The sequence below is a fragment of the Leptinotarsa decemlineata genome, unplaced genomic scaffold (assembly GCF_025532065.1).
Source record: "Leptinotarsa decemlineata unplaced genomic scaffold, Ldec_3_MD MMD2_tig00001719_RagTag_RagTag, whole genome shotgun sequence".
NCBI classification, from domain to species: Eukaryota; Metazoa; Arthropoda; class Insecta; order Coleoptera; family Chrysomelidae; genus Leptinotarsa; species Leptinotarsa decemlineata.
This window is the reverse complement of record NW_027412569.1, coordinates 10,822,122-10,835,166: the sequence shown is the minus strand read 5'-3', so window position 1 is coordinate 10,835,166 and position 13,045 is coordinate 10,822,122. Positions and strand designations below refer to the sequence as shown.

General features: G+C 35.9%; 1 protein-coding gene across 1 annotated transcript in view; it reads left to right on the top strand.

Moving 5' to 3' along the window:
* LOC111515682 (uncharacterized) overlaps window positions 1-13,045 on the top strand; it is a 145,272-nt gene that overhangs the window by 95,746 nt on the left and 36,481 nt on the right. The window contains exons 3-6 of the mRNA XM_023171892.2: window positions 1,402-1,599; window positions 2,666-2,741; window positions 2,848-2,875; window positions 4,956-5,040. Of these exons, the coding sequence (XP_023027660.1) occupies window positions 1,402-1,599; window positions 2,666-2,741; window positions 2,848-2,875; window positions 4,956-5,040 (387 nt within the window). The remainder of the gene's footprint in view (window positions 1-1,401; window positions 1,600-2,665; window positions 2,742-2,847; window positions 2,876-4,955; window positions 5,041-13,045) is intronic.

Genomic DNA, 13,045 nt, shown 5'->3' with positions numbered 1-13,045 from the left:
TCAGGGCCTGCTTCATGCATCTCTTCACTAAATTATTGTATTTACCCTGGACTAAGATGACTAAGTCGTCGGCATAGCCCAGTGCTTTATACCCATTATGGTACAAGACACATAGTAGCTCGTCTATTACAAGGTTCCATAACAGAGGGAATAGAACCCCCCTGAGGACAACCACTTGCTACCCGTTCCACGACTGTTTCCCTTATAATGGTTGTATATACCAATCTTCCCCTAAGCATGCAGTCTATCCAACTACAGCTTGTCTTGTCGATCTCTCTTCTCCTCGACGCCTGGATGATTGATTCTAACGACGTATTATCAAATGCGTCCTCAATGTCCAAGAAAGCAGCTAAAAGTACTTCCTTGTTTTTGAAAGTATATTCTACTTTTTCTGTTACCCGACATAGAGCCGTTTCTGTTGACATACCTGACCTGTATGCATATTGGTCTCGATGTAGTGGTCTGATAGCCAGTGATACGTCCCTGATATGCCTGTCAAGTAGTTTTTCCAGCGTTTTCAACGCAAATGACATAAGGATAATTGGTCTCAAAGCCTTCGCTGACTCCTGTCCGATTTTTCCAGGTTTTTTCGGAATGAAGGTGGCCTGATCAGTCTCCAAATGTTTGGTATGTGTCCCAGTTCAAGGCTTCCCCTTGAAATTATACATAATTTTTTGTCACTTGCCAGTCCTCCCTGGATGCTCTTTTCGGGGTCTCCAGTTCTGAATTCGCCCAGGACTCCGGTGTTAGATTCGTAATTTCTTACCCGGGAAAGTGTACCCGGAAAAGCTCTCTGATAGTGTCTTCTCCGGTTTTTGTATACTCCCCCGTATTTGTTTTCAGATTATTTATTGAGACCTGAGGTTCCTTCGAAAGTATTTTGTAGAGCCTGGCACATGCTTGGACCTCCTCACATTGCCTTCTCCACGTATCTCTCTTGGATTTTCTCAGGACTTTGTTATACTCAGTTAGGGACCTTCTGTATTGGTCCCATGAACCTGATTTCCTTGCACACTTGGAGGCTTCTCTAGTTTTTTGTCTCATCCTCATCCCTTCCTCCCCTTCCTTCTACGAAACAAACATTACAGAAATTTGATTACAAGTTGATGAAAATGAACTTGTCTCCATATTGGCTCGAAGGTTTTCAATCTAATCTATAAAAAATGGAATGAACTAGCCCGGAGGTAGTATTATCCTACCTTAACGGTTGTAGTGAAAATCTTCTTCTCTTCACCTGCTTTTTCCTATAGAACTTTCAAAATCGATGCTTCCAAAATCTTCTAATGAACATATTTAGTTTCCACCTATAGTGGAAAATATTAGTTTCGATCAATTCTGAGGAAAGCATCAAAATGATGAAATTTCGATATATTCATATTGATCTTTACTCTGTTCTTTCAGGTGGTTTTTTCTGCCCCAAGTGGAGTGAGGAGTGGGTGGTACTCTACGAGGATTCCACATTGGCGTGGTATTCAGACAAGGGCCTCAGCAGACCGAAGGGCTACATCAGAATAAGCGAAGCTCCCGAGCTGCTAGCAGTAGGAGAATGGACGAGGCAAGTACCGAGAAGGCCAAGATTTCCACGAGCATGTCGCATAGGTGAGTGAAATGAAAAATGGTGGAATTTGCTGTGTCATGGTATGAAATCACGCTAAAAAGATTTTCTTTTACGTGTAAATTCATTTTGTGTGTATACTCTTTTTTAAAGGACAAGGTGTACTGAGTTGAACCTCAAAACGATGAGTAGCTACATTAATATAGTAGGTTGGAAAACATTCATCTTTTTGGGGAAAACTGATGCCTAGGTTTTTGTGGCATTGAGTTGAAGATATCAGTTGGTGCTGTTGAATCTCCAATCAGACACTGGCAGTGAAATATAAAACGAAGTAGAAGAATAAATGACGTCATGGCAATCAACTATGGAACATACAGAAACTCTAATTATTATCAGAGCATCAAAGTGAATAAATTTTATTTTCAACATCCAATAGTCGAAGTATACAAAATAAATTATTGTTCCATTCACGTGTTGGTACATTAGAATTGATCCCTTTCCATAACAAAGCTATTTGTAGGACATTCAAATAGTGGATTATGAACTTGAAGGGGATGCCTTCAAAAAAATTCAGATGCCTGAGTTCGTATCCAAATACCTCCTATAAATGGTTGGTTGAATTCACTGCTGTATGAGTTTCAATTCTGCAAAATCGAACTTCACTTACTACAGGATGGAAGCTGAAAAAGGGTACTGATCATTTGTACTACATTTGAACAGGCACAACGATCTTCAAATATACCTGAGATATCAGAAACCTCAAAGTATCAATACTTTTCTTTATATTTTACAAGACATAGGAAAGGACAAATGTTTGGGAACAAACTTTTTCAGTATAACAATTTGAATGTCAGTAATAGCTGATCGGAGAACACTCATATTTATTATTATTCCAAATGGAATTTCATTTAATGTTTCCATGAGAATATGACTGAGAATGAAGTAGTGTAGAAGATCTTCATGAGTACTATTCTAATAACGATACATTCATACTAATCATCAAATTATTGTTTGGAAAATATAATATCTCACTACAACTCATTTCAACAATTCAGGTCATTTAACTCTCCTGGTTTTTGCTAATTGGTAATTAAATATTTCTGATTACAGGTCAATTGCTTGCCATTGGAAGCAGAGCTCTTCGAGATGTGCATTGGCTTATGGCCCAATCACCAGCGGAAATCAAGTAAGCTCTTTGTTTTCGCCCGTTCATTTATTTTTCACAGTTTCTCCCCGACGAATCGAATTAGCAGTATCGAATTTCCAATAATGAGACTGTTTTTTATTTTCAGTGACTGGATGACAGCTATCAGCAATACGGTGAGTATGTTTGAAATAGAATGTTTTAAATTTTATTATAAATATTTTTAGAAGAGGTCAATCTCTGGAAAAAATTTGTTGGCATTCCACTTCCCTATATCTATGAAAAAAATACTTCTTCTTCCTCGAACGTTTTCCAAATTTTTATATAAATATAGAGAGATAGAAAACAAAAAATGCCTTTCTCACTGAGTTTTATTGTCATAGTTATGCATATTCTCCGTGGTGTCATTACTTCAACTGACAGATATCTAGTATATGATCAATCAGTACATCAACAGCAATCAAACCTGCATTTATAACAGGTGTTTGTTTTTTTTTGTAAGTCCTACAAAATTCTCGAATTCAGTTGGTGCTACTCCATGGCTCCTTTATATATTTTCGGGTATTTATGTGTTCCTACCTTCATATCAAACTAACCTCATCTGTTGAGCATGGTAGATTCATCACTAGTAGCTTCCTTTTTCACTGTGAAGCCTTCACCAAGAAGCAACCTTCAGAGCACAGATTGAACCAGCTTTGCTATACGATTTACAGCCAGTTTCTCTACTTATGACAGGGTAAAGGACATCCAATTCCGATGAATTTAGAAGCATTCCAACATCGGAGCAGTAAGCTTGGCTGAACTTCGAAGGATATTGATACAATTTGTACATTGGTGCATTTATGTTTGCTGATCGCAGCTATCTACGAAGCTGATAGGTGTCTAATCTATTATTACATACATGTATCCTTTCAGAAGGAATGTGTCAACGAATACACGATGTTACCTTTCATCTTGAAAGGAGTTGATTATGAGATGTTCAGCACTTTACTTCAACTTCACCCCAATTGACCTGGAGGATATCGGTCAGGTCTTTGGAAAGGAAAGGTCGCTTTCAAGAAAAATTCTATGCATTTGTTGCTTCCTGCAACAGAAACTCATCACTTATATTCTCAATGTCAGCTTTTGGCTGAATGAAGTTTTTTCACCTTGTTCTTGGTTTTACAAACCAAACCAACTTCGCAGATCATTCAAGAAGCTGTTCTCGTTCTTGTTTTTCCACGATATGGCTGGAGCCATATCAGGTGAATACAGTGGCTATTCGATTTGTGGAGTATTGAAGGGAAATTCGTTCACAATGATAGCCTTGTGGGAAGGAAAGTTATCGTGATGCTGGAAAGCTATGAGTTTTTTCTCTACAGGTCTGATTTTTTCCGGGAAATCTCTTAGCATTCAGGAAATGTTTAAGGAAATGTCAAGTGCACACCACCGCGTCAATCTGAAAAATCTGTTAACATCGCCTTCAATTTCGATCGACTTTGACGAGCTTTTTTCTGTTTATTATATCGTTATTCATAACGTTTCTGATTGTATTAATTGTTCGTGTACCTCTAAGAACAGGAAGCCAGCTTTCATCAATATTTATTTTCAAATAAAGTTTGTGGAGAACAAATCTCAAGGTGTAGTTTATGAAATCACAAATTTGCAGTTTCAAAATACATTTGATGAATTTTAAAGGAATTCTGGTGACCAAATGGTTCTATTCCATAGATTACTTTTTCTGAAATTGATTTTCCATCTATGTCGATTCTCTTGCTCAGTTTATTTGTTCACATGTTAAGTCCTAGTATTCAGCTATTTTCATTCTGCTCTCAGTTTGCCTTTTTAGACGAACCCTATGAAACTTATACAGTTGTTAAATGGAGAATGAATTATTATTATTATTATTATTAACATACGATATATTTCCCAGTCATTCATATCATCTGATTTCCAATAGTCATACATTTTTTCGTCATTGTCCCACTCATTGACGTCGTCTGATATAACGACAATTGAAAAACTCCAACACAAAAATTTGTTTACTATTTTCCATCGACAAACAAGTAGCCACTCTTTTTGTCCCGTCTGGTCACTTGTTCGTTTTTCAAACGTTGTCCCCCACCTGCGGCTGTCTCTCGCATATCGCCCCATCTAATATATACCCAAATGTTGTCCGAACACAAATGCAAATCAACCCCAGAGAATTGTCATTTGCACGAGACGTGTCGATGATCGAGTGTTTGTGGTGTATCGATCGGTATTGTCTTGTTTCAGTTACCGCCTCCGCCGCATCTGCCTTTGGACGACAAAAGACTGTCACTGACGCCGCAGCAACAACAGGACATCGTCTCTAACAAACGTGAGTATTTTGTTATGCAGCTTGATTGGCTTGGGGGAAACTGGTTCTGAGAACATCTCAATTGTGGGAAATATACATTTGTTCTTTTTTTATCAGTAGAAATATACAGTCTCAATTCGAAACTCAAAGGTACTTGAGTTTAAAAGCCACAACACGTCTCTGATCACACAATAATTACATCAATCTATAGAACAGTATCAGGAAAATTTCGGAGTGGTTGCACCTGCCGATTCTGAGAGAAAGTTTCTGAGAGAAAGTTTCAATTCCGCTTTCTGCTTCGATAAGTTTGTTGGAGTTGAAATGAATACCAATATGTCTTAGCACAACCATGTCGCTTAAATTGCAAAGGCTGCTTCTCGAAAACTCGGAACACTGTTCCCAACTAGAAAACTGTACACCGCAGCAACTTATGATGCTTTATAAAGCTCAGATCAGACGTCCTTTGGAGCATTGTTCTCGTGTATGGAGCTCCGCCCCTAAGCATACCCTGAAGCTGCTGGATTCCATCCAGAACCTTGATAGTCTGGATACCTTGATAGTCTGGAACATCAAAGAAAGGTTGGAGATTCGTCTCTCTTTCATAGATACTTTCACGGGAGATGTTCAAGTGACTTGGCACATGGTGGTGCATTTCCTATTTCCTATACAGAAAATTTAAAAAAGCGTAAAAAACCCTGGATAACACCTGGAATTAAGACGTCCTCAAGAAACATACGGTCCCTTAGTTATATAAGAAAGTTCAGCTGAATTTTCATGCCTACTTTAATAACTACCGCAGAATTTACCGAACTATTCTCAAGCTTGTTAAATCTAGCTATTTTCAAAATAGAATTAACTCTGCAAATAATAAAATGAAGGAGCCGTGGTCCATAGTAAATGACCTGAGAGAGAATCCTAAAAAAAGGAACATTGTTAAAATTTCAATCAGTGCAGACGAAATCAATAATTGTCCCTTACGACCCTCTTATCAATGTTCATAACTGTCATACAGAAGATACTTTTATATTATACGATACTGGTTTTGATGAAATCATCGAAGTGTTTAGGAATATTAGTAATAAAAAATCATCTGGATACGATGACACTACCATGAATATATTTCAGAATCTTAGCGCTTGAAACTCTTGTTGTAATAATTAATCTTTCTGGGAAAGAAAGTTTTTGGCTTTCTACTATTCCATCTGATACAAAAAAGAGGGATGAGAGAATCTTCCAAATAAAGGAAGGAAGTAATCAATTTGAAACTCTATACATGAATGTGTAGATCATGCAAAGAAGTAACTTTCAGACACAAACTGAAAGAAAGTCCTCCTGAAACAGCTACTTTCATATAAACATTGAATTACACGAAAGAAAATAATTCTTTCGAAACAAATACTTCTATATGAACACTGAATTATACAGGAGGACTTTCTTTCAGTTTGTGTCTGAAAGTTACTTCTTTGCATGATCTACACATTCATGTATAGAGTTTCAAATTGATTACTTCCTTCCTTTCTTTGGAAGATTCTCTCATCCCTCTTTTTTTGTATCAGATGGAGTAGTAGAAAGCCGAAAACTTTCTTTCCCAAAAAATTAATCACTCCTAAAAATATAACCCCTTCAATTCAATTAATCTTTCGTTTCGCAACGGTAAATTTTCTTCATTCTTGTGATAATTTCCTTGCACAAAAGCGGTAGCTTAGATGATCCCTCTAAAAATCGTCCAATATCACTTATCCCGACCCTAGCAAAAATTATTGAAAAACTAGTGAAGAAAAGGTTCAATAAGTTCCTTATTGCTCATAAAATCATTAAAGAAAATCAATTCGAATTCCAGGCTAAACAGAACACCCAAGATGCAATTTTTTCCTTCCTGTATGAGGTATATTCACACATAAATTCCGGAGATGTAGCTGCAGCAATATTTTCTGACTTGAAAAACTCTTTCGACTGTGTAGACCACAAAATACTTTTGCGGAAACTACCTACATTGCTACGGCTGTGAGGGAGTTACTTTAGATTGGTTCGACTCCTATCTAAATGGGCGCAGTCGATGTATCTTCAAAATATATTAATTTGGTTCATGGAGTGCCACAAGGATCGGTTTTGGGGCCCTAACTTTTTCTTGTATATACTTTCCCTATCTGAATAAGGATCGTCAGACACACCCCTCCGAGGGGGTGCGTACTACAAAAAATCTGATTAGTCTGAAAGGTGTGCCTCTTCAATTAGAAATCGACGTGTCCGAGCTTTTTTTCAAAATCTTACTTTTTATATTGAAAAACCGCTCTGTTGAGTATTCGTTGTAACACACTGTATAATACAACATATAGAATCATAAACATTCTTTAACCACATCACCTTATTTCACCTCCTTTGACCCTTGTCAGCTCAACGAACAACATTTCTTCTATCCGTTTTTCGTTTAGAAGTATAAAACCGATTTTCATTCATGCCCATCTTTTGAATAGTTATTACGCTCAAACTAAAATCAAGTTGAGGGTGATATTCTATCCTGAAGATTGCCAAGACTATCGCCTGATATGCTCGTAGAGTGGTTGCGGAAAACGGTGTTGATCTGAAGTATTGAAGGTGCCATAGCAATAATTGTTTCAAACTTGGTTCATCAAATCAAATGAACGCCAAACGCTGTTGAAGAAAACTCTGTTATCATAATTGGATCCACAACAGTAATTCTATTAAAACCACACTCTCTATCCTATACGTGATCATTGTGTCGAAGTAATTGACTGTTTGTTTCAAAGCCTACTTGAATTTGTCAATTCATCAACTCTCGTCAATTGTACTGTTCGTCAGTTCGTCATCCATTCGAGAGTGATATTATTGTTTCCTGCCACTGAAAGGTCGAATCTAATGAAACTCATTCCGAAAAATTCATATCACAAAGAGAATTGTATTTGGGTTTGTTTCTGGTAATTTATACAGATAACTGTCAAAGCAATACATCAAAAAATGAATACATTTCGTTACGACTTCTGAACAACATTGGGAAGTTGGAAAAATCGCATTACAACAAGCGAGATGTGCTGGAAAAGTTGTTTCGGGGACTACTGGTATGAAATATACTTTGCTCATGAGCAGATGCTCTGAATTCGTTCGAGAAGTGCGTCAATAAATATGTATGAAATCTGTCAACAAATCTCCAAAAGGAAAACAGCAAAATTTAGGAAGAATTACTGAAAACCAGAGGACAGAGCTTCTACAGAAATAAGTTCAGCAATATGCGCAACTAAACACGACATGCTCAATAAAAACAATCGTTCAGAGAACATATATTCATCTTGCAAAACGTCTCTACAATTACTCACCTCTGAAAATCAAACTTGCAGCGACAACTGTTTCATTCAAAAAAGATGTCAAATGTTTCATTTCAGAAACAGATAGAATTTCTTCACATCGATTAATTGATGCGGTCAATTGCCTTACTATACTTACCCAGAGGAAATGGGTTCATGTTCATATTCCTTAAATATCCTTGTATTTTTTCTTATGCCCCTTAAACCGCATACATTACTCAAGTGTTCCTCAAATGCAGCAAAAATATGTATATGTCTACGGGTTGAATACACTATTCGAAGTCTAGTGTATTATACATCTAATTATTCAATAACCATAAAAGATGAAAGAACACCCACGCCCATGCAAGGCCTTAGTGAGTGTTCCTTCATCACTAAACGTATTTATGCCATGTAAGAACACTGTTGAAACTACCTACTGAAATGGGAACTAACGGGTGATTTTTCAAGCAGTATAGGATTTGATTTACAAAACAACACAAAACATTTTAAAAAATTGATGGAATCATTAATGGAATCGATAAAACGATCAATATAGCTCAATGTTTGGAGATGATTTCATGCAAATGTGGTCCGCGGCTCCGCTTTAGATGGCCCATGCGCAAGGTCCAATTTTGACACCCTTCCTCTAACATATAGACCGGTATTTCACGTATAAATGCTTCAATATTGGCTCCCAGAGCGTCAGTTGTTTCTGGTTCATTCCTGTAGACATGAGCCTCAACATGACCCCACAAGAAATAACCCAAAGGCGTTAAATCATATTTTCAATCAGGGTGTAGAAACTGGAAACTTTCCATCATGCTTAAAAACATCGATAGTAACTTCAATATATACAAGTGGAAGCAGAGAGGAAGTGGTTAACTACAGGCCAGTTTCATTAATAACAGACTTCAGCAAAATTATAGAAAAGTTAAATAAATCCAGACTAAATTCATTTATCCAAAAACACAAAATATTATCAAAATCACAATTTGGTTTTCAGGAAGGGCGATGCACCCAAAATGCAGCTAACTGATAGCATATACAAAGCACTAGATAGAAGCAAACCGTCAATTGGAGTTTTCATCGATTTATCAAAAGCATTTGACACATTTAAACACACCATACTATTAACCACTCTGGAGAACATTGGAATAAGAGGGAACGCAATCAAATTATTAAAATCATATTTGACAGATCGGAAACGAATCGTGAGAATTCAAAATATAAAGAGTACTGAAAGGAAAATTGATATGGAGTACCACAAGGAACGGTTTTAGGTCCGGTACTATTCTGTATATATGTGAACCAATTATTTTCTCTAGGATCGTCAGGTGAAATAACTAGTTTTGCAGATGACACTGCGGTTTTCTACTCTGGGGAAACCTGGCTTGAGGTCAAAGAACAAGCAGAAAAGAACCTGGAAATGATTAAAGATTGGTTTGATTACAAACAACTTTCCTTAAATTTCAACAAGGCGTTTTCCTTACTTTTCTATAATTATAAATCTTCCTTGCCACAATATCAATTCATAACTATATTAAAAATACATTCAGAATATCTTCAACGACAAATATAAAATACTTAGGAGTTTTAATAGATTCTCATTCGAGATGGAACTTCCATATAAATTATTTAGGGAAAAAATTAAGAACTATTCTTTATAAGTTCCGCCAACTTAACAACAGATTGGACCTGAAACAAAAAAAAATAGTTTATTATAGTTTTGTACAAAGTCATTTGACATACTGCCTAATAGGATGAGAAGGAGTATCCAAAACTTACCTGTATCCATTAAACGCAATATAGAGGAAATTCTTAAAACTAATGTTGAACAAGTCTCTCCGCTATAGTAGTGACAAGTTGTATGAGAAATCTGGGATGTTCGACCTAACACAATTATTTTATGAGACACTTGTGCTAAATCAATTCAAGGAAAAGAGAAAACTAAGTCGGCCAAGCCATGAGTATATCACACCTCACAAAAATAAATATATCATACCATACCAAGAATGTAGGTCAGAGGTCCTATAATTTTCTGGGACCAACTGTATTCAACTCCCTACCAGATAGCATACATTCCCTAGAATCATTTTCACATCTGAAAAAAGCGGTCGATAAATTAATTAGAAGTCAACCTCGTGAGAAAATTGGTCGAATATTTGATGATGCCATTTGAAATGTTCTAATTAAATTTTAAAAAAAATTACTCGCCGTTACGCTCTTGTAAGACAATTTCCAACTTGTAAGAATTTTTATTTACACCTCCCATGTGATCTATTTCATCCTCACACGTCTCCAATTATTTTGTGATCCGAGTGATTTTTCTCGTACATGTGATTCATTTTATATATAAAAGTCTCGGATGTTCTTATGATTGTTATAATGATTATTTATACCACATATGATTAATTTTATATATACTTACACCTCTACAAAGTTTTTGAATGTTCTGTATATATTCATTTCACCCTTTTGTTAACCTTATACTCATTATTAATTTTAGTATCTGAAGTTATAAAAATTTATTTACACCACGCACAAGCAACACCTGTTGCCTGTTTGATAATGACACAAGACACAATTAACACGTGATCTGTCAAAAATAGTTTTGAGAAAAAGATACTAGCAAAAAATATCACTCATTAGTGAAGGGAGTTATTTATTTGTCAAATATTTTTATAAGATTCTTTCCATCATCAATATTGTGAAATCATGGCCAATAATGGCACATTCTACAGCCCAACATTTGTTGCAATTTTTATAATTTTTTGGATGATTGCAATTTTATTTTTACGTTTATCATTTCTAAATATTTTGCATTTTCAAGTCTACATATTACCATTTTACATTCTTACATGATTATATTTGCACATTTCCACATTTCTAACTTTTAAGATTCCACATCTTTACATTTTCGTAAACTGAATTATCAAATCCATTTTACTCTCACTGTTCTGATTCACAATGTGAATATTGTGAATAAAACAGTGATACCCACGCGGAGGGTGTCCTTTGTGGGTTTTAGATTGATCACATTGATATTGACCTCAATTCGACTTTGTACAGTTCATAATACAGTCAGTGTGATTCTAGAATGACTGATACGGCAAGAACATCAAGGAACTTTTCCAGTCCAGTCCGTTTCCATTATCAAAGCCATTTTACCAATTTCACATGCTACACTTCATTGCCTCTCCGCGAGATACATTACGTTGTCCCGAAATTCAACCAATTTCGAGGTTGGTTGCAATATTAGGAAGGATGGGAAGCTCCCAGATGTCAAGTGATATATGTTGTAAACTCACAACTTCTTAGAGTTCACGAACTTCCTTAGCTTATGCTTCGTCACTTCCGAGCAATGAGTTAATTCTGTTAGGTGATTAGATGCCACGAGCTTAATTATTTCTTGGAGGTGAATAGATCCTAAACGTTATCTTCGCCCTGAAGGCCCAGTTTACAAGAAAATGCAATTTGAAATCGAAATAACCTGATCTGTGTATCAACACAAGTCAAGTCAAAATGATAAGCATTTTTTGGTTTTCTTAGAAAACACTCTACAACAAAGAGTTCAAAGAGCTAAGATAAATGATAGCCTCAAAGAAGAAGGAGATCTGGTAAGTTTTGCTGACGAAACATCAATTGAACATGTAGACAAGGATTGGCAGTCTTTAAAAAAAAAGCTGAAAAAGGATCAATAATAATTGAGGAGTTGGTTTGAAGATTGGCTTTCATCAAAGAACATTCATACCTTTCACCTCATACAGTTTGAAAGATAAATTTGATGTGAACACCTGATTATCAAACATAAAACTTCAATTACTCGGTATTTTCATCAAGAAAACAATGATTGATTTTGTTATTGACAAAGATAATGAGTCAAAATCAAAATATTATAAATAAGTAGATGAGATTTCAGAAGGCATCACTTCTTTTAGATCAGTTCAGAAATTTTGTTTCCCTCAACGCGTTCCCTCGACGCGTTCGAGCTCATTTTCAAATTTCACATCCCAAAAATTGGCATGAAAAGTTCCATTGGTCCACCCTGTACATATATGTTATTTCAAGTAATGATATCTGCTCCTGAACTGTGGCTGTTGCAAGTTTTTCTTCATAAATTTCCTCTATACTGATTATTTATCAATATGATAGTCATATACTGATACTCTAATAGTTAGAGCACGTTGTTTATGATTTCTCAGAAATAAAGTGTATAACTTTAAGCGTTTTTTACACTTGAGGAAGCTATTGTATAGCGAAACACGTGCCTTGGTTTTTGTAGGACTCTTTATGGTGAAAATCATATGATAAAGTGTATTAATCAGTTTTAATAGAGATTTTCATCGAATATCAGCCAATTCTTTTCAATTAATGAAGCGTACTTCATCATTCCAAGTTGAAATATTCCATAAAATTGCTTCACTTCATTACCTCTAAAGTTAATAAGAGTTGGTTGAGAAGATAATATTCCGCTAGAGAAACCTGTGAATTAATAACGGTAAATATTTCTTGAGTGATGCCTTTTATCTTCTGGATTCCAAACAAAACCAAAGCTGATTTCCTTAGAGACTTCTCGCTGTGTTTTGCAGCAATTTGCTGTTTCAACAACCTCTCTGCTCCATTTGCATATCAAAGTTCCAAGAACACAGGGTTGACCGCCGTGAATATGGCAAGTTGTAAAGTGGTTACAAGATGTATTTAGATATTTGTTCATCGATTTAAGG